General features: G+C 31.4%; 1 protein-coding gene across 3 annotated transcripts in view; it reads left to right on the top strand.

Moving 5' to 3' along the window:
• CHD1 (chromodomain helicase DNA binding protein 1) overlaps positions 1-25,490 on the top strand; it is a 70,166-nt gene extending 44,676 nt beyond the window's left edge. For 2 of the 3 annotated variants that reach the window (XM_045566614.1, XM_045566615.1), the window contains 20 exons: positions 623-694; positions 1,272-1,421; positions 2,340-2,488; positions 2,868-2,964; positions 3,053-3,148; positions 4,900-5,076; positions 8,087-8,247; positions 9,448-9,489; positions 10,590-10,720; positions 11,378-11,516; positions 11,723-11,873; positions 13,097-13,219; positions 14,312-14,437; positions 14,896-15,159; positions 15,541-15,681; positions 18,502-18,680; positions 20,927-21,023; positions 21,808-21,859; positions 22,458-22,668; positions 23,953-25,490. In XM_045566614.1, the coding sequence (XP_045422570.1) occupies positions 623-694; positions 1,272-1,421; positions 2,340-2,488; positions 2,868-2,964; positions 3,053-3,148; positions 4,900-5,076; positions 8,087-8,247; positions 9,448-9,489; positions 10,590-10,720; positions 11,378-11,516; positions 11,723-11,873; positions 13,097-13,219; positions 14,312-14,437; positions 14,896-15,159; positions 15,541-15,681; positions 18,502-18,680; positions 20,927-21,023; positions 21,808-21,859; positions 22,458-22,668; positions 23,953-24,298 (2,904 nt within the window). In that variant the 3' untranslated portion in view covers positions 24,299-25,490. The remainder of the gene's footprint in view (positions 1-622; positions 695-1,271; positions 1,422-2,339; positions 2,489-2,867; positions 2,965-3,052; positions 3,149-4,899; positions 5,077-8,086; positions 8,248-9,447; positions 9,490-10,589; positions 10,721-11,377; positions 11,517-11,722; positions 11,874-13,096; positions 13,220-14,311; positions 14,438-14,895; positions 15,160-15,540; positions 15,682-18,501; positions 18,681-20,926; positions 21,024-21,807; positions 21,860-22,457; positions 22,669-23,952) is intronic. The other variant, XM_045566616.1, reaches the window with a different exon arrangement.
• The last annotated feature ends 868 nt before the right edge of the window (positions 25,491-26,358 follow it).

The raw sequence follows: 26,358 nt of genomic DNA, 5'->3' as shown, positions 1-26,358 counted from the left end.
AGCGCCCATGGTGCTTCACATCAGTAATTTTCAAACTTTAGCATACATTGGAATTAACTGGAGGGCTTTTGCTGAACCCCTCCCCCAATGTTTCTTATTCAGTAGGTCTGAGGAGGGGCTCAGTAATTTACATATCTACATTTTTAAGTAACAATAATGCTGTTCCAGTAACCACATTGTACTTTTTTTTTTTTTTAACTATGGGTTATAACCTCTTAATGGATCTGAGAATCAGTTTAATGGGTTGCACCAACATTATAAAAGTGAAATAGATTATAAAATATGGGAGTATAACACAGTACATCATGTCATGAAACTTGTTTCAGATGTTTGTAAACAGATGTGTACTTGTTAAACATATCTCTTACATTTGGTCTCAGGCAGAATAGTATGACAGCCTATGATGTGCTTACTCTTCTAGAAAGCAGTCTTAGTGATTAGGAGCACAGACTGGAGACAGATTACCTGGGCATTGTTTTCTTGCCTAATAAGGACCTTCCCACTCATATAGTCTTAGCAAAGGACATGCCGTGCTTTCATACTTAGTTTTGTAATTGATCTAAATTGCTTTTTTAACATTTTGATTCCATTATATGCAGTATTTTAATGTGTTCTCTTCTAGAGATTAGATGGATCAATAAAAGGGGAACTGAGGAAACAAGCTCTAGATCATTTTAATGCTGAGGGATCAGAGGTATGAATGCTTTTAAAATTCTAAATAATTTTATTCCTTATATTACATTATTATATTATTTAGACATTATATTTTTAGTAATCATATCTGTGGTTTAATTTTTAAAAAGAGTCTTATTTATGCTAGCCAATTTTGATCAGCAAATGAGGTTTTTAACTCAGTATTTGATGTTAAAATTGAAGAATTTTACTCTTATCAATACTGTTTCAGCATGAAACAGTTAATTTGCTTCAAAATAAATTAGTCCACTTTCATTTAGAATTCTTTTTATGTGTGCCTTTTATTTCTGAAAGAAGTAAAATTTACAGATACACTCATTTCTTTCCTATTTCATTCCTTTTCTGTTTCGCTAGAAGTAAACACTAGATTAAATTTGGTGTTATTACCACGTATATTTATATTTTGGAGTCTTATTGAGTGGTCTTGCCTAGAGGTTTATATGATAGGCTTAAAAATTGCCTTTCAGTTTAACTACTAAAATACTCTTTAAATTCAGAAAATCAATTGTAAAATTATTTTTATTTGATTATTCACAGTTAAAAGAATTAAAATTTTGCATATTTACAATTCCTTACAGGATTTCTGCTTTTTGCTTTCCACAAGAGCTGGAGGTCTAGGGATTAATTTAGCCTCTGCCGACACTGTTGTTATATTTGATTCTGATTGGAATCCACAGAATGATCTTCAGGCACAGGCTAGAGCTCATAGAATTGGGCAAAAAAAGCAGGTATTTTTAATTTCTGTTGTTTTTCTGTTTTGGAATCTTTTTATTTTTTCATGATTAGTGTTCAGAAGTGATTTAAAAATCCTTTAGAGTATAAACCGATATCATTAGAAGATTGCTGGAATATAGTCATTGCTGTTTAACACTTAGGGTGCTAAGGAACTCATTTCACCAAAATCACCTGGAGAGTCTGACAGAATTGAATTGAGATAACTATGCCTAATTAGGGCCATGTACTCTGTTTTGATATTATATTCTCTTTGTAAGTATAGAATGCAATATTTTTCATTCAGTGTAAACTTTAAAATGTCTTTTTTGCTTATTTCAACTTTTGAAAGAGAGTTTCAATAACACAGTGCTACCTTTATGTTAGCCTACATTTTATCCACATGTGCTTACAGATTCTCTCTATATCTAAAAAAAAAAGCCAGTCCCATTTTATAGTTTCTGTACAACTGTCTGGCACAGTTGTAACAGAATACCCCTAAGTGGTGGTACTGTTCCATATAGAACCTCTAACTTAGAGAAATAGGGAAGATAGACGGCACATCAATTCTTTTTAATTTTGGAAAGCTTTGTTTTATGGCAGGGCTTCTTCCTTAACTTGGGCAGTGGTTCATAGAATTTTGCATTGTATGGAGTGATGAAACATTATCATAATTGAGGGATCTGGCAAAAACAAAAATAAGCAAATAAAATCTCCTAACCAAAATGTAAGAAGGAAGGACATAGTCTCAGAATATTCTTAAATTGAAGAACTTTAGCTTTAAACATATTGTTATATATATTTTTATTTTGTTTTTGACTAGTGAAAACTTCATGTAGGATGAGCTTCAGTCTGTGTACCAATGTTTGGGCACATCAGGTTAGCAAAACAAATCCTTTTTACTGCAATTTGTTTCCTCATGCATATTTTTACAGGTGAATATTTATCGTCTAGTTACAAAGGGTTCAGTTGAAGAAGATATTCTTGAAAGGGCCAAAAAGAAGATGGTTTTAGATCATCTTGTGATTCAAAGAATGGATACTACTGGGAAGACAGTGCTACATACAGGTTCTGCCCCATCAAGGTGGTTACTTTATTATGAAAAATTTTTAGAGTCATCCTAAACTCATTTTTCTGAAATCTTCCATCACTATAAGTAGATCATTGAAATACTATATTTAGAGTTGTACTTTTCATATTTTTGAAGACATTGGTCTGATTTCTAGTCAGAAGACATACATTCAGTACCTAGTTTCACCACTATAGATTTGTAATTTTAAGGGAATTCTCTTTAACTTCTTATGCTACAAGTTCCTTAGTTTTAAAATAAGTAAATTAATATTTCACTCATCTAACTTTTTCATATAACTGTTGTAAAGGTGACTATGTCAGTAATAAAATTGCTATGTAAATGTTTTTAATTGTTAATGTTAAGTATTTTTATTTGTTTTTCCTGTTTTTAGTTCTACTCCTTTCAATAAAGAAGAGTTATCAGCCATTTTAAAGTTTGGTGCTGAGGAGCTGTTTAAGGAACCTGAAGGAGAAGAACAAGAGCCCCAGGTAAAAATAAAAACCTTGCTTCATAATCTGTGTCATCTATTTCATAAGAGGGATGGATTCAAGTATATTTAATTTTTTCTAATTATAGGAAATGGATATAGATGAAATCTTGAAGAGGGCTGAAACTCATGAAAATGAACCAGGTCCTTTAACTGTAGGAGATGAATTGCTTTCCCAGTTCAAGGTAGATTTCTTTTTCTTTTTAATTTTTCCTTATAATTACAAAAATTGAGAATTTGAGTTATCATTTAGTGTTTTGTTAATCTTTAAGTATAATCAGCAAGATAATTTTTGTCTTAAAATTTGCTATGTTGTATAAAGTCTTTTCTCCCTTGTTCAGACAAACTAGTAGCAGCCTGATTTAAAAGGGACCAAATCATTTATGAAGTTACATTTAGTTAGGTGGGAAGGGTCATTATTTATTTCCTAGTTAGCACCTAGAGTAATGGCTTGGCAAATAGCATGTTTTCAAATACTTGGGTAATAAGTGTGATCTCTTATTTAGATTTCTGTGACTAAAGGCTTTTAGCTGATTTTTACTGCAATAGTTTTAACATTAGATTAACTTAAGAATTATCACAAACTCTGATTAATCAGACAAAATCAGCAATAAGCTACTATTTATTAATATTTATAAATAATCCCTGGTTTGGTGAGGACCGAAGGTTGCAAGGAGTCATAAGACAGCATAAGTCAACTGACCTCCTTGTGTAAGTTGAGTGCCAGTTATTTAGGTTAAAGAAATGGCTTCGTCTATATAGATGAAAATAGCTCATTTTCTATGACTGAGATTTTTAAGGATTAATTCAATTCATGCCATTTTTCATTCAACAAATATTTATGGAGCATCTGCAGTGTACCACACACGGACACAGAGATGAATAAAACTTCTATAATTTTAATGAATCACTCTGGCTACTTTGTGGAAGATAGACTGTAGCAGGGTGACAGGTTAGAAGACTTCAGTAATCCTTGTGAGAGGTGAAGGTTTCTGAAACTGGAACTCATTCTGGGCATGGTGTAATATTAACTCTTTCTTTCCTATAAAGTTATACTATTTGTTTTTAATTTGACTAACTGGTAATTTGAAAAAACTGATAACTTGAGTCAGTGTAGGTTATTTTTACACCGTTGAGTCTCTACTCATACACAGGTGGCTTTAAGGCTATCATTAATATTTACACAACAAACAGGAGAGACTAAACTCTGTATTTTTAACTGCATTCCTTATGTAGGATAAGCATAGTTTTCTTGTCTTCATTTAGTTATCTACAAGTTGTAATGCATTAAAATTGGTAGTTAGTTCTAATGAGTGCTTTCTACATACCACACTCTGCACAGTACCTTAAATGAGTTAAATGTTACTTAATCCTCACAAAAGTTAGTATGCAGTTACTATCCTTTTCTTTAGAGATGAGGAAACCAGGGGTTAGGGAGCTTAAATCATTTATCAGAGATCTCAGCGAGCTCCATATCTCTGTCACAGCTCTTTAGGTACTGTTTTTATGATCGTAAAAATATTAAGTTGGTCTATATCACTTGCCAGATGGACTATTGATGGGGTGGTCTGGGAATTCTTGCAGAAGGTTATTTAGCATATTAATAGTATAAATTACTCTTTGTTGTTGTTCGGTTAACTGTGCCTCTATTTCTATTGTGGTAATAATTTTGTTGAGCAGTAGGGAAAAAGAAAATCATTCCTGGAGGAGGATTCTTAGAAATCATGTGGTTTGATCTACCTTGTCTAATGAGGAAATGAATCTACATTGTTTAGCAGTCATGTTTGGTTTTTGTTCATAGTCCTGTTCATTATCCTAAGGATATTCAGGTTTTATTGTCATTGTAGCATGCTACACCCTTCCCCCTAGAAAAGAGAAAAAAAAGGATAAATTTTTCTTATAATAGTAATTCCATCAAAATTCTGGAATTTATCAGGTTGCTAACTTTTCAAATATGGATGAGGATGACATTGAGTTAGAACCTGAAAGAAATTCAAAGAATTGGGAGGAAATCATTCCAGAAGATCAAAGAAGACGATTAGAAGAAGAAGAGAGACAAAAAGAACTTGAAGAAATATATATGCTCCCAAGAATGAGAAATTGTGCAAAGCAGGTAACTGATTTCAAAAATATTTCTATAATGTAAGAGCATTCACCCTGGACTTATTTTTGTTTGTTTGTTTGTGTGAAGCATTGGTCCATAGTTCGTTTTTCTTGTAATGTCTTTGATCTAATAGTGTTTGTCTTATGAAATGAGTTGAAAAATGTGTCTTCCTTTCTTCTATTTTTAAAAATAGTTTGTGTAGAATTCGGATTATTTGTTCATTAAATGGGAGTGTTTGTCAGGAAACCATCTGGGCCTGGAGTTTTCTTTGTTGGAAGATTTTTAACTTCAGTTTGTTTTACAGATATAGAACTATTCAGGATATCTATTTCTTCTTGAGTGAGTTTGATAGTTCTTTTGAGGAATTTGTCCATTTTATCTAAATTGTTGAATTTATTCATAATATCCCTTGTTAAGCCTTTTAGTGTCTATAGGATATTTAATGATGCCCCTCTTTCATTCCTAATATTGAAAATTATTTTGGATCATACTAGATAGAGGTAATCAATTTTATTTATCTTTTCAAACAACCAGCCTTCTACCCAAAGAATCAGCTTTTGGTTTCATTAGTTTTTCATTTTTAATTTCATGGGATTCTGCTCTTTATTTTTTCTTCTTTCTTGCTTTTGGTTTAATATCCTCCTCTTTTTTTGCTTAGATATGGAATTGAGATCTTTTCTAATATTGTCATTTAATGCTACAAATTTTTCTTTAAACACTGCTTTTTCTGCATCTTCCAAATCTATTGTGTTTTTATTTTCCTTCATTTCAAAATATTTTATAATTCCCTTGTGACTTCCTCTTTGACCCACAGATTTTTTTAGAAGTGTTTTAAAATTTCTAAATATTTGAGAGATGTTCCAAGTATCTTTGTTAATGATTGCTAGTTTAATTCTTTCAGAGAGCATACTTTGTGTAAATTGAATTTTTAAAAAATCACTTGAGATTTATTTTGTAGCCCAAATAAGCAAATACCAAATTTTAAAATAATAGTAAAAGTGCCGTGCCATGTTATATTTTATTCTTTGACAAAAGTGTAAAAAACCCTTAATATTAGATTTCTTTTTCCATTAACTTTTATTTTTCAGAATGTTGCATTACAAGATTATCTGTCTTGATTACTGAGTTTTTTGGTGCCTCCTTATATTTTGAGCCTGAGGCAAGTAGGGGATTTGCCTCACTCTAGTCCCTGTCTTGCTGCTATTCCCCCAAGGGTTGAGTTTTTTGTTTTTTCTTTTCCTACAACCACACTAGGCCTTCTCCTGTGCCCTGAGATCAGCAGGTGAGAAGGGTCTGGCAAGGCTTCCTGCCTATCCCCACAAAGTTAACTGTTCTCCAGGTTTGCCCCGTGGAGGAAAATTTTCTCCAGTTTCCTGCCATGGTTTTAGTCTTTTTCATGAACACTTGGTGGAGGTTTATGGAGAAGCACCTGGGAGTGCGTGCACATTCTCCCCATGTCTTCAGCTCCCAGGTCCTATGGTCTCTCCTTAGCCTACATTGTGCTTTAAGCAAATTTTAGCTGACTTCCTGTTACCTGCTTGTATGGTACTTGGTTTCTGCCACCTGTGCTCTTTCAGGTGAACCACTGTTCTTCAGGTCCCATCTCTTCCTATAAGCTTCTGTCTTTGCTTATAGATGGCTAGGTTGCACTGTGATTTTAGCTCTCTGATGCTAGAAAAATTATGATTTTGTAGATTAGATTTGTTGTTAGGCTAGGGGCAGCAACCAGCTTTCTACATAACAGACAGAAGTGGAGCCACATAATGTTTTTTGCCTGAAAGTGACTATATATGCCATTTCTTGTTTGTATTTATTTCTGCAGACTCCAAAATGATTTCCTTTTATTGTGCGAGGGAGCACAGAGACATTACATCTTGTGAAAGGCTAAGAAGAGGTTAGAAAGAATAAGCTGTAAATACCATCCCTGACTTCAGTTAGCTTTCAGCATATCAGGGTTTCAGAATATGTACCAAAGCTTTGGAAAACCTCCAAAGACTTACAGAACATATGTTTTGATGTGTCCTGTTAAAACTAATGGATGTTACAAATAGGCTTTTATGTGGGTTCAACTGGTATTTTTTATTTCAAACATCTAATCAGCTAAGTTAGGATAGTAATAAGTGGATATTAAGAAGGAGAACAGAAAAAAAGGACAAGTAATCAATCTGTTCACCCAGAAATAAGACTAGTAATAATATTATTGCAATATATGTCATTCCACATTTTCAAATGCATATCATTTGCCAAATTAAATTGGAGTCATATTAATTTGGAACTTGTTTTCTTCCCTTTGCAGTGTATCATGAATGTTAATTATTGTATAACACAATATTTTTAATGGCTTCTCACTATTCCATTATGTACATTATTTGACTAGTCTCTTTTTGTTGAGTATTCAGATTATTTACATTTTTCTTTTATGATGTAAATGATTTTATCAGTGTTCCTTCACATTTCTAATCTTTGGAAAAATGCCTAGAAGTGACATTGCTGGGTCAATAGAATGATAATTTTTAAGGCTTTTGATATAATATTACCAAATTACCCTTAAGTCAAAATGCCAACCACAGGTGTATGAATGTCCATTTTTGTGTACCATTACTAGTATTGGCTGTTACTTACTTTGTGTTGGGCAAGTTAGTAGATTTTTAAACATTGTGTGTCACTGTTAGTTTAGTTTGCATTTAAAAAAATTACCAATGAGGTAGTAGTACAATTTTGTATTTGTCATTTGATGAACTGCTTGTTAATAACTTTTTTCATATTTTTGCAAAAGGATACTGGTTATTTTCTTCTTGCTTTATAGGAGTGCTTTAATTATTAAGGCTGATAATAAACCTTTTTCATTAACATGCTGTATTTTTCTGTTTGCTTTTTAATTTTGTTTATGGATTATTTTTGATATGTAGAATAACATTTTGAAAATTCTGACAGTCTTTTATACTGTTTTTCCTTGCTCTTAAGAGAAAAGGCTTTTTTTTACACTAAGCTTGGGTAAATTTTTGTTTTCAAATTCCAGATTAGTTTCAATGGAAGTGAAGGGAGGCGCAGTAGAAGTAGGAGATATTCTGGATCCGATAGTGATTCGATCTCAGAAAGGAAAAGGCCAAAGAAACGGGGAAGACCACGGACCATCCCTCGGGAGAATATTAAAGGATTTAGTGATGCAGAAATTAGGCGGTAAGACAATATAAGACCATTTTGCTTCAGCATGGTTTTATTAGAGGGTGAAACTAAAGTGTAAAAATCCTATAATTTTCAAAAGTTAAGATGGAGTTTTAGAGAAGATAAATACATGATTTGAGTAGGAATTGGGTGGTTCTGGTTTTGTGTATTCATTACAACTCTGAGAAGAAATAAGTTTGGCATCTAATATTAGGTTTTTTAATTAAAAATTCTCACTGCATTTATGACTCCCAACATTATCAATTTTTTTGTGGTAATAATTTAGTTCTGTGTTTTTCTAGTTTCTTAACACTGAGGTGATTTCTTTTTTGAAAGTAACCACGTTAAAGGCATTTCTGGTATGTCTAAGTAGGAATTGAGGTGAGATAATGTTGACCATGCAGGATATATTATAGCTTCTGTTCAAAATATGTTTATATATAACTATTTCTTCCAGGGGGATGGAATAACAGCTTACTTTTGTTTGTGTAATAGTTTTGCATGTGAAATTTATAAAAACATTGTTCATTTTTGGATTTCATGTTTGTTGTTTCTTTCAATCCATTGTAACTCTTTTCTTTTAAATCATAGACCTGAGTGATAAAGTTCTTCCTCATTCTTTATACCAGAAAACTAAATACATTATTAGCTTTTATAAGGGTACTTTTATGACCACTGGACTTTCTGTCTTTAGTTGAAGAAGCATTTCAACTTCTGCTTTTCCTGGATACTTTTCCTCATCCATCAGCCACTTAAGTAGCCTTCTTCTAAAGTAAAATTTTTATTTTTCATTGTTGGTATAATTAATACCATACATCTGAATTAAAGCCATTCAGTAAACTTTTATCAGCACTTAGAATGTGAGAAGGTGTCATGTAATTGATTATTGTTCTGGAGACACTTCTTGAGGTAGCTTTGAACCTCGTTTTGCCTTGTGAAAATAATAAAGTAATTTCTAAAATAAAATTTAGCTTCTATTGTTTTATTTATACTGATACCTAAACATCATCCTGGGTGTTCAATTATATCTTGTCTTGGTATATCTTGATGTTTTAATATTTTTATTTATAGTGTAGTTTATTCATTCTTGTTAGTAACAATGCCTTTAATTAATTTTTGCACTAACAGGTATTTTCTTATTTCTATATATATTGTATATTTATTTTTTAATGGGTAGTGAAGCACACATTTAAACCAACAATTATTTTCTGGTAGGTTTATCAAGAGCTATAAGAAATTTGGTGGCCCTCTAGAAAGGTAAATATATTTGTCATTCTCATTGCATTATGGAATGTAATATGGTGTCAGCTTTATTTATTTGTACTAACATTCAGCTTTAGCTACTTTGTTAAATTTGCTTTTAACAGGCATTTACAAAATGAATCTGTAGCAAGCAAATATCAGATTGATTTTTTAAAAATGTTTTTATACCATCCTTAATTCTTTTCAGTCTCTAAAATTTTCTTACTTATAATTGAAGTTTCCTATAAATGTTTAAATTGCATTTTATGACCATAAGGCACTTTTCACCATCTTTATTTAATTTTTCATCAATGGCTTATAAAGTAGCTAGAGCAGATTTATCCATGGGGGGGCTGAGTTGCTAACCTAGCTTTCTGACCAGTTGTGTGTTCCTTAACTAGGGAAATTTTCTTAATTTTTCCTAATTATATCCTCTTATTATACAAACTGTATTAAAATTCAAATTGCAAAGAATTTTTTGAAATTATTGGTTAATCTTAATTGGTGGTCATTTGACTAATAATAACGGTCCATCCACTGCCTAAATATGGAGTGGCAAAGACTCATTAGTTCTATGTTTTCTCTAAAAATATAGACATTTTTTTTTAAGTCACCTCCATTTTTTTTTAAGTCACCTCCAAACAGTTTTGTTTGGAGGTGACTTAAAATATGATGAAATCCTTGCATAATTATTTTAGATGATGAAAAATGTCTTGAACATTCATCATTATTCATGGTATCTATTTGGTATTTTGTAATAAATTATAGAACTTTAATCCTTTTTGTTTACAATTATCATAAAGCCTTATAACTGCCCTTTGAACGTCTTAAAATTTGATCAATTATGAAAAATTTTTACAGAATTGATACATAAACTTCATTTGCTCTATAATGAATTAGTTAAATTTATTATTATACTTGAATATATAAATGAATTGTTTCCCTGCCAAATTGTCCTAGTTTTTACAAGTTCTGTGCCACTTACATGAACTAAAATTTATAGGGCATACAGTAGAGTGACATTTAGATCTTGAAATAGAGTGAAACTTAGTTTATCTTAAATGGCACCACTTTATTTAACATATTTACCTGAAAAATGTATTATTTTGTTACAGATTAGATGCAATTGCTCGAGATGCTGAATTAGTTGATAAGTCTGAAACAGACCTTAGACGACTAGGAGAATTGGTACATAATGGTTGTATTAAAGCTTTAAAGGATACTTCTTCAGGAACAGAACGAACAGGTAATGTTAAAATGAGAGTGTTTTCAAGAGAAGTAAATGAAAGTTTCAAAATATGCTTTTATTTGAGTTATTAGGTTTTGTATCTTAAATTACCTATTCATCAAAAGATGCTTTACAAAGCAAAGGAAGACCATTCTGGGTAATAGGAAATGGAGAACAAAATTACAGTTTTGAAGGCAGTAGAATCTGTCCTTTAAAGCCCCTAGTATATTCTGTCTGGGATGTAACATCAGGAATTATTGATTGCACTATTTTTTTAGTATAGATGACTGGGGAAAGAAACTGTAAACATATATGTTTAAAATTGGTTTGGAACATAATTATTTCATTGTTTATTTTTTTATTCATCTATCTGAATAAAAATAATCAGATGTACTAAAAAAATCATGCTAGCACTCTTAGAGACTGACAGTATTAATAGATTGATCCATCTTATGTAATTGATAAAGAAGTTATATGAAATACTTTTTGTAAATCCACATATGCTAGATTATAATCACTAGTATATATGTAGTGAAATTTAAGATTTGCCAGCAATTCCCTCTTTAATAATATAAATAAAGGGATACTGATTAATATAAATGATAGCATGTGTTGCTTTGTATTTTGTAGAATTACATTTTATACTTTATTTGTACTCTTTTTTAAAAAATTAAGGTGGTAGACTGGGAAAAGTAAAGGGTCCAACATTCCGAATATCAGGAGTACAAGTGAACGCCAAGCTAGTCATCGCCCATGAAGAAGAATTAATACCTTTGCACAAATCCATTCCTTCAGATCCAGAAGAAAGAAAGCAGTGAGTTATTTGCTTTTTCCATTGTAAAATTTTTGTTATTCATTAATTATGATATGAATGTAAAATTTTTATGGTGTTATTGGCTGGTTTTGAACAAAAATTTAAAAAGCATGTTATTTTGAAGTTCTAATGACTTATGTTTTTCAAAATTAATTTTTTAATAAGACATCTTACAACTTGACAGCAATTATTAACTTTGATCCTAGGTATACTATCCCATGTCATACGAAGGCAGCTCATTTTGATATAGACTGGGGCAAAGAAGATGATTCCAATTTGTTAATTGGTATCTATGAATATGGGTATGGAAGCTGGGAAATGATTAAAATGGATCCTGACCTCAGTCTAACACACAAGGTACTTATCTATTTTTGATTCTGTTGACCATTAATGTTAAATTTAATGTATTCTAATTTTTACTTTTAAATTATGTTGGAAATTAACTGGTAATCAGGAAACCAAGGCACTCGCTAGTTATGTGACTTTGGCTTCTTTACAAGCTACTTTTCATGAAAGGATTAAATTTAAATTATACATGAGATTTTGCCTTACCTCTGAAATCATGTTATTAATTTTAAGGCATTAGGTGTATTTTTCTTCAGATTATTAGGTTACGAGTAAATCTTTCATTCCATCATTAACTTTTTAAAAATATTTTTTGATACATAATAGATGTACATATTTTTAGGTACATGTGATAATTTGATACATTCATATACTGTGAAAAGATCAAATCAGGGTAGTTGAGATATTCTTCACCTTAAATATTTATCTTTTCTTCACACTAAGAATATTTGAATTATTCTCTTCCAGCTATTTTGAAATGTATGATAGATTATTGTTAACTATAGTCACCCTCCTTGATCTTTCAAACACTAGAACTTATTTCTTCTAACTATATATTTGTTCCTATTCATCATTAATTTTATTCAAGTAAGGATAAAAAGAATTCTTAAAATCTTTTATGATTTTTTAAAAAATATCAGTGTTTAGTATTTTCGATTATCTGCTTTGCCTAAAATGGAAAACACTAGAATTTCCTTATTGTTTGTATTTTTGTATTTGTACCTTTTCACTGACAAATGAGAACCTCTAGATATTGATGCTTTGTCATTTGTTACTGTGAAGAAAAAAATTGAAATAGTTTAGATTCCCACTGTAAGTTTCTTCACAGTGCATGCTTTGAGTTCTCTCCTAGAAGAATGATACTTTGTATTCTAGGAATTTTTGTATGTATTATAACTATTGAGAGAGGAAAGGAACTTAAGGATAATGTCATGTTTAGTAACACTGGCTGCAGTTTTGTATATTTCAGAGAAATTTGTAACCTCATATTTTCTGTTTCCATTTTGAAAGGAAATAATAGGGATTTTTGAGGTCTATTTATTTAGAATTCATTTCCAGGATAATTAAATCTTTAACTCTGGCTTATTTATTTTGTATTGAGTTGTTTATGTCTTCAAATATTAAAAATTATGACTTGTTAGTGAATTATATTTTGAAAAATGGTTAAGCATTTTTTGTCCAAGTTCTCATGTTATTTATTAAAGACAACCTGGAAAAATAAATTGCCTTTTCAGATTCTTCCAGATGATCCTGATAAAAAGCCACAAGCAAAACAGTTGCAGACGCGTGCAGACTACCTCATCAAATTACTTAGTAAAGATCTTGCAAGAAAAGAAGCTCAGAGACTTTCTGGTGCGGTAAGTTAAAATTTAAATGCTTAAGAGCGGTTTACTTTTTAATAAGATATATCTGTTTTACTTGACCATGCTAAACATCTGTAGTCAATATGAACTTATATAAGTGTATTTTTCTATAATTTATTAGTTTTATTTGAATATGTTACCATATTCAAATTTTATCTTAAATTATTTCAGCATAAATGTCTAAAACTGGTGCATCATATCTTTTAGAAGTGGGATCCTGTTTTTTCTGGTATTTGGAGAAGGAGAGTAAAAACTCTTCTAGAATACTTGTTGATAGGTCAAACCTGCATTAGTGTTTTATTTAGAGGCATTTTATTTGGAGCTTAAGGAACTGTCTGAAAAGTCATGAGCTTATTTATGAGGAGACTTCAAAAAAGTAGGAAAAAAACATAAAAAGGGAGGTGATTGGAAACTTAAAGCAACTTTTTTTTGTTGTTGTGTTTTTGGTCTCCATTTACTGGTGATGAGTTTAAAGCAACTTAAAAGTTTACCTATGGGTTGGGGTTGGGCAAGGTGGCTTATGCCTGTAATCCTAACACTTTGGGAGGCTGAGGCTGGAGGATTATTTGAGATCAGGAGTTTGAGACCAGCCTGAGCAAGAGTGAGACCTGTTGCTTAAAAAAAAAAAAAAAAATAGAAAAAATTAGCTGGATGTGGTGGCATGTGCTTATAGTGCCAGCTATTTGGGAGGCTAAGGCAGGAGGATCACTTGAGCCCTGGACTTTGAGGCTGTAATGAGCTATGATGATGCCACTGCACTCCAGCCTTGGTGACAAAGTGAGACCCTGTCTCAAAACAACAAAAAACTTTACCTATGACCACAATGTCAGTAACCACCTATGTACCATTAAAAATAATTCTAATATTTCTGATACCATTGAATTTAGTTGAAGGTGATACTAATCTAAGAGGGTGAAAATCCATTTCTAGTTTGTCATATCACCTTTATTGGCTTTTTAAGATTGGTGCAGCTTATCAACAGAATAAGAATTGGGTAAGAAAATGTGTTTTGTTAAATTTAATATTTATGAAGTTTTAAAAAGTGAAATCCATGGACTTGATTAAAATAAAAATAATTATTTTAAGGGAGGTTCAAAGAGGAGAAAAGCAAGAGCTAAGAAGAATAAAGCAATGAAGTCTATAAAAATAAAAGAGGAAATAAAGAGTGATTCTTCCCTACCTTCAGATAAGTCCGATGAAGATGATGATAAGGTAAAAATGTATTTTAGACCAACAACTTTTTCTATGGAAAGGGAACATAGCATGTTTTTAGGTACATTATGTTTAAACTAAGACCTGAAATTTTACTTTCAGGTACTGTTTTTTTATTTTTACTTTTTTATGGTTGATAACATAGTTTGATTTATAGAATAGAATTCTGCCTATCCACTAGATACCATATATCACTAGTGGCATAGATCAAAGGTCCTTCCTTTTCAAACATTTGCCAGTTAAATGAGCCTCTGTCTCCTTGAATTTTATTATGAATTTGAAAGGGACTGATTTAGCTTAGTTTATAGGAAGGTAAATATTGCATGTATCATTAATTAGGGAGATTCTGGGTTATCACTTCCAGAATCCACATACATGCAATCTATAGACATGTGAAGAAAAATTAGTCTATGTCAAAATTTGGTTAGTAATACATTGGCCATACTTGCACTTTCCAGGATGAAATCACTTCTGTGAAACATCCAAATAAAAAAATTAAAACAGAAAGAGACAGTGAAGAAAAACCTGAGCCAGATGTTTGTATAAAGAAGGAACCAGAAGAAAAGAGGGAAGCAAAAGAAAAGGAGAATAAAAAAGAACTTAAAAGGGAGATAAAAGAAAAAGAGGATAAGAAAGATATAAAGGAAAAAGATTTTAAAGAAAAAAGAGAAAACAAAGTAAAAGAAGCTATGCAGAAAGAAAAAGACATAAAGGAAGAAAAGGTACGCAAATCCTAATGTAAAATTTAGAAACTAAAACAGCATATTTACATTTTAGGAGACTAAATTGCACATCAGCCCATATTAGTTTTAGTAACTAAGTTCTTTAAAAAGTTTGTGCGTGTATGTAGTAGAGGAGAAAAAATAGGTTTGAACACTTTTTTAAGTGCCTTAACTACAGGGTAACATTACAGAGTAGCTTTATTTTTGTATTTTTGGTTTTCCCAAATAAAATTGGGAGAAAAAAGCAAATTCAAATAGATAAGAATATTCAATGAGAACAAGCACTTATAGAATAAAATTGAGATAGTAATTGTTTTCTGAAGTGTTAATCATTTTGCCTTTGTTGTTGTTGGGTTTTTGTTTTATTTTCTTTTTCCTCAGTTGAGCGAATCCAAGTCTGATAGTAAGGAAAGATCTAAGAAGTCTTTAATGTCAGATGCTCCGGTTCATATCACTGCAAGTAGTGAACCAGTTCCCATATCTGAAGAATCTGAAGAGTTGGATCAGAAGACATTCAGTATTGTAAGCTATAGACTTTCTGATCATTAGTATTAATTAAAATAATGTTTAAATTATAATTTTATCATTTAGAGCTTTGAATTTAGAAAGGTATTTGAATTTGATATTACTGCGATTTAGATTGATAAAAGCAATAGATTTAAATTTTGAAAGATGTCTTATTAAATTTACAATCAACTTGGAAAAACTTTTTAATAAAGACTTTCAGGAGAGGGACTTAAATCATACTTAGAGTGAACCTTTTTCCTCTATCTTTAAGATTTTAAACTTTTCAATTCCTAAACCTAATTTATATGTTTATTATATATAAATTAATATAAATGCATGAATGTCCTCTCCATCAATCTTCATAAGTGATCTTTTTTGTATCATAGAGATGAAGAATGAAATAGTTTTGAACATGGACTCTGGAGCCAGGCTTTTGGAGCTTCATTGATTCCCCTATGATAAGGAGTCCCATTTTATTTTGGAATAGCTCTGAATATTAAGAAATTCAATGGCCTTTTCTTAGCTTTCATTGTTCTTGACATCTTTACCTCATTTATTACCTCTTAACATTCTTCTCTTTCACTGATTGTCTTCCTAAATGACAGTATCACTTAGTAGTCAAGAAAGAACACAGTGGCTACAATGAACACTATTTGTGTGATGGGCACACTTACAGCCATGACTCAAGCATTACAAAGTGATCCACGTAACTAAAAGCAATTGTACCCCACTAATACTTTGAAATTAAAAAAAAAAAGAAGAAAGCACATGGGGTTTGAGGTTAAAACTGGGTTTGACAGATGTCATTTTGTTCTAAGTGTCAGTTTCTTCTATGAAATAGAGTAAAACACTATTGCAAAAGACCATTGTCAGGATCAAGGTGAGGTACATTAGCCTCTGGCACCTAATAAATGCTTTGTAAGTATTAATCCAATTATCTTCAGGCCTTAACATAGCTTTTAGTCATCAGTTCCTTCCCCCACTCCCATCTAGTCAATAAGCAAATTCTATTTGCTCTACCACACTGATCTAAGCCACAGCCATCTGTTTTCTGAGTTACTTCAATAGCCTCAATGGCTGTTCTTACTGCTTCCACCCTTCCTATCCCACCCAATACCCTGCCTATCCCTCAGTTTGTGCTTCACACAGCAATCACAGTGATCATGATTGCTGTAGGAGGAATAAAGTCACTGCATCTTACTACTTGCCTTAAAACTCTAAAATGTCTTTCCGTCTTATTTAGGAGAAAAAATTCTTAACAGCCTAAAAGGTACAGCATCTGGTTAACCCCCATAATCTCTTGCCACTTCCCTTAACTCACTTGGTTCCAGCCACACTGGCATTCATATTGTTCCTTAAACATGTCAAGCAAGTTTTAGGACATTCATGCTTTTTCTCCCCTCCAATTGGAATGACTTTACTCCATCATTTTCTTTAGGTGTTTGCTCAAACATCCTTTCCCTGAAGTCTTAACATAAGATAGGAAGCTCCCTGTTCTTTCTTGCGTTATTTTTCTTTATCACAGCTGTCACCATCTAACACACTATGTCTTGTTTATTTATTGGCTTTCTTATACTAGAGTCCAGGTTCCATAAAGGCAAGATCTGTTTTATATACTGCTTTATTGCCTGGGTCCAGAACAGTGCCCAGAATATAATATGTGCTCAACTTACATACGTTGAATAAATTATTTTCTAGCGAAATGTAAACTACAGAGTTGAGCAAAAAATAATAAACATAAAAAACAGCTATGAATAACACAAAACATTAGAAAGGAAATTAAATATTTTCCCTCTATTAAAAAATGCATCAGATCTGGCTTAATGCTAGTTTTAACTGCAAAGAGGACACAATTCCAAAGTTATTTAAATTACTCATGACAAAAACTGGAAAACTTCTCATCTGATTTGGACAAATAGGTCAATAAAACAGAATAAAGTACTCAGAAATAAATCCACACAAATATAACCACTTAATAATTTAAGAGTGGCCCTTCAGAGTGGTGGTGTAAGGATTTTTTTTTTTTTTTTTGAATAAATGATGTTGGATTGTCTTATGTTGTCCCCATCTTTACATTCCTGGAACTAAACCAACTTGCTCCTCGTGAATGTGCTGTTAAGTCTTAATTTAGTTTTACATTTATATTGATAAATTTTATCTAAAGCTTGCGTTTTTAGTAATACCATCCTGATTTTGGTATAAGGTTGTAGTTCTTATTACTACAATAAATCGTGCAATTTTTGATATGTAATCCATTTATTAGCATGCGAGGGATGGAAAGACCAAGGAAAAGGTTTATCTCAATCAGCTACCCCCCTACTGCCCAACCACCCAAAATACACAAGTAGCAAAAGTTGTTATTAGCCATTGTGTTTTGACCCAATGGTTTGGAAGAATAGACAGTTTATACATCTAATTATATTGATTTTAATAGCTTTGCTAGTATATTTTATTATATAAAATATAATTTTTTACATTTTACTCTATTATAGTAAATAATAGGATATTAAATCATACTCTGAAATATTTTATTCTTTTAATATTCTGTAGTTAAGACTGCTTGGAATGATGTGCTACAGTATAAACAGTAACCATTTACGTAGATGCTATCTAAAATTCAAAGCTTTTACTTACACACAGACTAATTTTAAATGATAATGAAAAGCCTTGCTTTCCTGAAAAAAATCTAAAGGGGGAAGAATGCAGTCAATGAGATTTAATTGCTTATTTTGCTATCAGGCGATGCTATACTCACGTAAATATCATCGAAGGAGGTAGGTAGATCTTGTTGAATTCAGTGTTTTAATAAATATGTTATTTTCCCTTTTTTTTAAGTGTAAAGAAAGAATGAGGCCTGTCAAAGCAGCTTTGAAACAACTTGATAGGCCTGAGAAAGGCCTTTCAGAAAGAGAACAACTAGAACATACTAGACAATGTTTAATAAAAATTGGAGACCATATCACAGAGTGTCTGAAAGAGTACACAAATCCTGAACAAATTAAGCAGTGGAGAAAGTAAGTGATAATGCTTTTTGGGAAGTGTTAAATCTATAAAAATTTATGTAATTATCTGTCTTTTATATTTCAGTTTATTTTTCTACTTCTGAAGTTTGGGTTACAAAATAATGTTTCGAAAGGTAACCTGAGGATGATTGTTTTTATTTTTTTTCCTTTAACTTTAAAGTTTTTCACTCATGAGTGATTTATTTAATTATGTATCTTGATGTGCTACAGGTGAAATAAGAAATAGTGAAAGCTATTTCATTAAAATTCAGTTTGCATTTTATTTTAAAAAGTCTGCAGTTCACCAAATTACTCTCAGTAATATCTTTAGAAATTGATGGGCTCCCAAAGTTTACTGTTATATAAATTTAGCAGTTTATCTTCTGGGTATGTGTATAAAATTAACATTCTCAAGCAGTGTAAAATGCAAGCTTCTATTTTCCCCTTTACTTTAGAAGTAGCAGCAACATGGTTGATCTTAAAATGGTAAATTTGAGCTGCTATATTACTTTACAAATCGTTTCACTTAAATGAGTACCAGATCCAGATAACTGTTAAGCCAAACTACTAGCTAAGTGAGGAAAAAAATTAAACAAGCACACATCAGTCACTTGTATCAGTGTATTACCCTCTTGACTTCTTTGCTCAATGCAGTGAATCTACACATCAAAACAAAAAGTATAATATTTCTGGAGGAGTGATAATGATTACAGTGAAGTTAAAAAAAAAAATTCTCTTCCTGTTCTCTTTCTCTTTAAACTCAGCTAGGACCCATTTAGAGAAAGGAGCTAGATAGAGACCTGACCTATAATTATAGAACAGCCGACAAGCATGTTTTTACAGTAATCATAGTTATCTGCTTTATTTATCATTTATAGATGTTTCTTTCTATATATCTGTGTATCTTTTGGACCAAATTTCTTGAAAACAAATGAAATGCAACACTAGTTTTTGTTTAAAGATCACTGTAATAAAGTGATCAAAGTACTAGAATGTATGTATTGCATTTGTATATCAAGTATGTCTCATTCTAACTGATCCTTTTAACAGTACTACTTTTAGGAAATTTGAATAGTTATTACTTCTTCATTTCACAGAAGAAAAAAATGGATTCAGGTGAAAAGCTCTGTAGGGCTAGGACTCTGGAATATGACAAAAGAAGCACCTAGAACCTGAACTTTTTGAAAGAGACACTCAACACTTATGTTTTTGTAAGTGCTGACACTAGTCCCAGCTCTGGTGCTTTGCTCAAGACCGGCCAGTTGTGCAAGTTATATAATTAAGACCAGAATCTAATTCCTGACTAGATTTTTGTAAGGGAAACTGTATTTTTAAAAATAATTTAACTATAAACAAAAAGGCCATTTATTAACTTCCTGCCTTAGTGCTCTTGTGAGTTAATTGTAGAATGTAGATATGTTAGAGATAGTCTGTAAATTCATATGAAGGCAGGATGAATTTTCTCAATTCTGTGGATTTCAGTCAGGTATCGTTCAATTTTTTTTCTTGCTAAGTTTACTTTTAGAATTTATTTCAAGGTAAATATCATACCTGTATTCAGTATATTTGTGTCTTCTGGGGACTACTACCCTTACATAGTATTCTTTTTGTTTGTTTGAGGTATATTTGACAATTAAAAATTGAATATATTTAAGGTGTACAATTTGATGATTTGATATACATTTTGAAATAATCAACACAGTCTATTAATATGAACAATTACTAATTCATATCTTGGGATGGGAATAAAGAAAGGTACCATGCTGTACCTGGTTTATAGTATCTGGTCATGTGATTCTTAGGACCATTATATTACCATTATAAAATGATAATTACTTTTTAATGTGTTATTTAGGACAATTCTTTACAAGCTTAATCCATATTATCTGATGCTATTTCTACTCAGACTAACATACTTGTTCCTCATGTACATGGTCTGTATCACAATATGAATCTCTTGAGTTCCTTGCTGATATGTTACTTCCCATCTCCTTGGTGCATTTCAAATTAGGATTGATTACTACTTTTCACTACAAAGATTATGAAATGAAGGCATTTGGAAGAGAAGTAAAATTTAAGGTTTTTTTTATTAGCGTCTTAAGTCACATGTGAAGTTTTAACAAATACATATGAGAATTGATCTTCTTAGACTTTGTTCCAGAGAGGGCTGTGTTTGTGTGTTTCTGTCTGGAGGGGAGGGAGGGGTTTCGTGAGAAAGGTAAATATTCTCCAGACTAATTTGGTATTTTTTCTTCTAGAAACCTGTGGATTTTTGTATCTAAGTTTACTGAGTTTGATGCAAGAAAATTACATAAATTATATAAGCATGCTATTAAAAAACGGCAGGAGTCTCAGGTAAACTAGTGCATCATATTTTTTTCCCCTTAATCATGAGACAATCTTTCTTACAAAAGAATTCAGTTAATAAATGATGGAATGAGGGAAATAGAAATCTACCATTAGACTACCACAGTAATAATTGTTGCAGAAAAGATCCACAGAAAGAAGCTAAAATTAGTGGGCAAGAAAACAAGGTATTGGTGGAGTCTAAAAAAAAATCTCCTCTGAGATGTTTAACATCTTTGTTAAGATATTCATTAACAAAGGGTAAACAATAACTTTATAGAGGAGAAACTTGCCTGACACCACCTTAAGTAATTGGTAAGGTTAATGTCACTAGTCTTAACTACTAGTGACATTAACCTTACCAATTACTTACCATTACTTACCAACATCATGAACCCTCTGATACAGTGTACTGAGAAAGGCACGTCACTTCTGTGGAATTGTTGCTAAAAATGCATAACCTCAATCTAATATGAGAAAAATATTAAAACCCAGTTGAGGGATATTCTATAAAATAACTGGTACTCTTCAAAGGTACCAAAATTACAAAATGTTTAAGACTAAGGGGCTATCACAGAAACCAACATGACAACGAAGTGTAATGTGGAGTTCCAAATTGGATTCTGGAGCAGAAAAAGAACATTAGTGGAAAAATGTGAAATCTGAATATATATGTACATTCTTATGTGAAGACTATTCCAGATCAGGATTTTAAGGACTCCTCTACCCCGTTGTTTTCTAAGAGTATTTGAAGTCACGTTAAAAGATTCTTATATGTGTGCATTTATTCTAGCAAAACAATGATCAGAACAGCAACTTGAATGCCCATGTGATTAGAAATGCAGGTAAGTAAATCTTACTAATTGTTTTAGAAAGTAAATTTAAAAATGGTTTTCCAGTTTTTTGTTTTGTTGTAGATAATCCAAATTACAAAAAGGATTCTTGAGTTGTTTTTATTTAAAAGTACTGTATGTTGAGAAAATACTGTAATTCTAAAACATAACCTACATTATTTTATAAAATCTATTCTCTCAAGCAATAATCCATTTTAGCTTATTATTATTCCTTTTCATTAATCAACCTTTGGCCAGTTTCTAGAAATTATAGAATAATTGTTAGAGTGAACATATATTCTTCTTATGTTGTTTGGAATAATCATTCTTTCTGTGTATAAGGATCACAAAAGTATAGTCTTCTGAGAAGGAAATGGGCTCCATATTTTTCAGTTCTGATTTTTCACATTTCAGAATCAAGTGACCCTTTTTAAACCTTAGCACTGATTTTATAGGCGATTTCTAAATGCTTTAACTGCCTGTATTTGGGAGCTGATTTTTGTTTTAGCAGTTGAAACAGAAGTTTTTGTTATCTAGCAGCAAAGTTAGTTTTGCCACACATTTTTTTGAAAGTCATTAACAAAAGTTGGACTTCTTTTTAATTTAACAGACGTGGAAAGATTAAAAGAGAATACAAATCATGATGATAGCAGCAGGGATAGTTATTCCTCTGATAGACACTTATCCCAGTACCATGATCATCATAAAGACCGACATCAGGGAGATTCTTACAAAAAGAGTGATTCCAGGAAACGACCCTATTCTTCTTTTAGTAATGGTAAAGATCATCGTGATTGGGATCACCACAAGCAAGACAGCAGGTAAACGTGATAGTCACTTTAAAAATTTTGTTTATACGTATGTTTCTCCTCTTGATTATGTTTGCTCTATTAGACCTATCAGCCAATTCAATCTTTACTCAAAACAAGGCTTGTGTAAGAAAGGTGTTGGTGTATAATCAAGAAAATTTGATATTAACATATAGTATTCTTTGTTAATGTTAAGAACTGAATTTCTCTATAAAATGGTTTCTGAATTAATAAAATTAAGATCAAAATATGCAATAAGAGATAGAAATTTGGTGGAAGGAGTTCTATAATTATAAGTTGTAGAATTGATTTTAGTTGATTTTAGAGACTGTTTAGTTCAAATATTCTTCAAAATATTATAATGAAGTAAAATAAAAGCTCGATAGAATAATGGTTCAAATTTGGTTGGTGAAATTTTGCATTCCATATTTTAAAGAACAAGGGGGAAAGGTAATTTACGGGAGCACACCTCACTGAGGTTTACATGTAATCTCAGCAGTCTAGGACAGTCTTGAAACCAGAAAGTTTTCTTGTTTATTGTTATTTTTTGAAGCCTTTAAACAGTAGGCAGCCTGAGTGTAGTAACAACAGCAGAATACTTTTTATTCCTTTATTGATAAAGGAGTATTTTTTATAATTTCACAGACTTAGAGTATAATTTATGTTGTTTGTAGTAAGGACCTTTAGTCAACAAAAAACACATTATGTTCAGTGTATTGTATTGGAAAAGGCAAACATTTTAGAGATTACTTCTCATTAAATAGCCACATTTATTTATGTGTCAAGCCTTATTATATATAACTAGTCCAACTTGAGGAAACTTTTAATAGGCATCACCCACCAATGAAAATTTCCCTTTACAGATTATTTCATAGTCTGTGTTCTAGCATTTTTTATTTTTTCCTGTTCAGAAGTTTGTAAAAGGCTGATTACAGGAGTATTTTGGGTTGTTATAATTATGTTGATTTCAACTTCCAGACAGTTAAGATGCATTAATACAAATGATGCATAAAATAAAAACCTATTCTCTAAAATAGACATTTGAAATTAGATTTTATCTGAGATGCACTGTGTGTAGTTCACTTTAATGAATCAAATAGTTTTTCCAAAGAGATATTTCCCGTGATTTTTAAGTTAATTTAGGAAGTTTTGTAATGAAACACTGGACTTGTATGCAATTAAAAGTATGTTTTCAAGTAGTAGTTTTTTTGTTTTACTTTTTAATAAGATTTTATTTGGTAATATTTTAATTTGCATTATTAATTTAACTAACTTTCCCATTTTCTCTTTTATTAGATATTACAGTGACAGAGAAAAACACAGAAAACTGGATGATCACAGGAGTAGAGACCACAGGTCAAATTTGGAAGGAAGTTTAAAAGATAGATCTCATTCTGATCATCGTTCTCATTCAGATCATCGGTTACATTCAGACCACCGGTCAAGTTCTGAATATACACACCATAAATCTTCCAGGGATTATAGGTATCACTCAGATTGGCAAATGGACCACAGAGCTTCCAGTAGTGGCCCTAGGTCACCGCTAGATCAGAGGTCTCCTTATGGCTCCAGATCTCCATTTGAACATTCAGTTGAACACAAAAGTACACCTGAGCATACCTGGAGTAGTCGGAAAACATAACAAAAACTGATACTTTGTCTTTCTGGACTTTTCTTTTAGCCATATATCATAAACCAACACAGTAATTGCCTTACATGACTTGAAAGATATAAACAGATCTTCTATCAGTAGCAGTATTGTTACTTCTTTCCAGGATGCAAGGTCTATTATCCCAACAGAAGAGAAAATATTTTTATATTTAAGGTTTATGCTGCACTGTACTACAAATATTGTAGTACTTTTTTTTTTTTTCTTTTTTAAAGAAATGGAAAATGTTTACTATTACAGGGACCTCAACACTGCCCTCCCATATAGGCTGGATAAAACTGTTTTTTAAGTCAGTAATTTTAGACTGACCTCCATTTAAATTATGTTTATATATGAACTTTACTCTGACCTGTGATCATGTTTCAGGAAGGAATGAAAGAGAGTTCTTTCTTAATAAAGAAAAACACTCAAGGACTTTGTTCACTTTCCAAAGCTACTTGTTTACATTGTACACTGCGACCACCTTGCCGCTTTTCATCACAAGCTTGAATATTTAAATTCTGTACTTATATCTGTAAAATAGCCAGGAATTTCCTGATTGTGATCTATTATTATGCCTTTTTACAAAAGAAAAAAAATGGCTGTAAATTATTGTAAATGGATTAAATGAACTTTCCTTACTTCCTTCCCCTTCTCAGGCTTTTTTTGACTGTTCCTTTCCCTACCAACTCAGGCATTCTTATTAAAAAAAAAAAATCAGTGTAATAACACTTTTTAATGATTTGTCTTGATGGAATCATTGTTTAGAATGTAAAAACGGGGAAAGGGGCCACTTAATTCCATTAGTCCTCTTTTTATATTGACTATTTTATTAGATACATGTTATTTCTTCCCCTTTTTTTCTTATTTTAGTCAATATTGTGTTTGTAGTTTTTTTAAATGATGAGATAATATGTAAAATCTAAACTGCATGCTCTGGAAACATTTTTCAGATGCATTTGGTTTAAAAGGGTAGGTGTATGAACACTTTCAGAATCCAAAACGGCCAAAAGTTATTGTAAATCCATTTGTTTTCCCTTTTCATATGGGCAATAATGTCAAATGTGCTATGCAGCCAGGTTAACATTTTAGATAAACTCGATTGACTTTTAATATAAACTGTTACAATGCACACTGATTGTATATAAAAACCTTATATATGACAAATTAAATTTAAGAAAAAGGACGTGGGCTCCTGTAATTTTCTGCTGCATTCTTACTCCCTCAAGCATTTAACTTTTTTTTTAAGTAACATATCACTCCCAGAAAAAGGATATTTTGGTAAGCAGTTGAATATTGGTAATTTGTAGCACTGAAACTAAATCTATTTTGAAGACTATATGAATCTTTCTATAAAATAAAATTTAGGTCATAGAAATTTTTGTTGGACTCTTGCCTTCCTGCAGATATTCTTTTAGGATGCCTTATATTTATGCGCAGATTTTTATTTTGTTATATGTGGTGGGAATTTTTAAATCATGTGGCATACATACTTGGAAGTATGTGATATAACAAATTTGAATCTTAACTTTGACAAATATAAGTATATAGATATATTGCTATAATATTCCTATACATGTCCCTGTTGATTAGCAGTGAGAGCAATCTATAGAAATTTGTAGATGTATTTTTTTAATATTTTCCTTTTATCCAGTTAGGTCTAAAATATATACTATGTGTGCAAAATAAAGCTTTTCTTTCTTTTTTTCTTTAAAGCAGTAATTTCTCCTTTAGATACAGTTACCCTGAAGAATTATTATGATCTCTTTCTTTTCTAGTGTGTGAGATAAAATCATATTATTAACACAATAAATGGATCAGAACTGACATTTTTAAAGTCATCACTTTGTAGCTGGGACATTTGCATTATATCCTATTGTATACATTTCATAGAACAATACTGCATTTTTTGACACATGGGAATGGGCTCTAACATTTTTAACATTTAGTTGAACATTTCAGTCAACTAATTAGCTGAGTTGAATGAAAAAATCTAAAACTATGTAACATTTATTAATTGATGGAAAGTATGTTCATTATTTGTAAGAAGTCAG

This window comes from Lemur catta, chromosome 12 (genome assembly GCF_020740605.2).
Source record: "Lemur catta isolate mLemCat1 chromosome 12, mLemCat1.pri, whole genome shotgun sequence".
Taxonomy (NCBI): Eukaryota; Metazoa; Chordata; class Mammalia; order Primates; family Lemuridae; genus Lemur; species Lemur catta.
The sequence above is the reverse complement of the archived record's forward strand: the minus strand, read 5'-3'. Positions and strand labels throughout refer to the sequence as shown.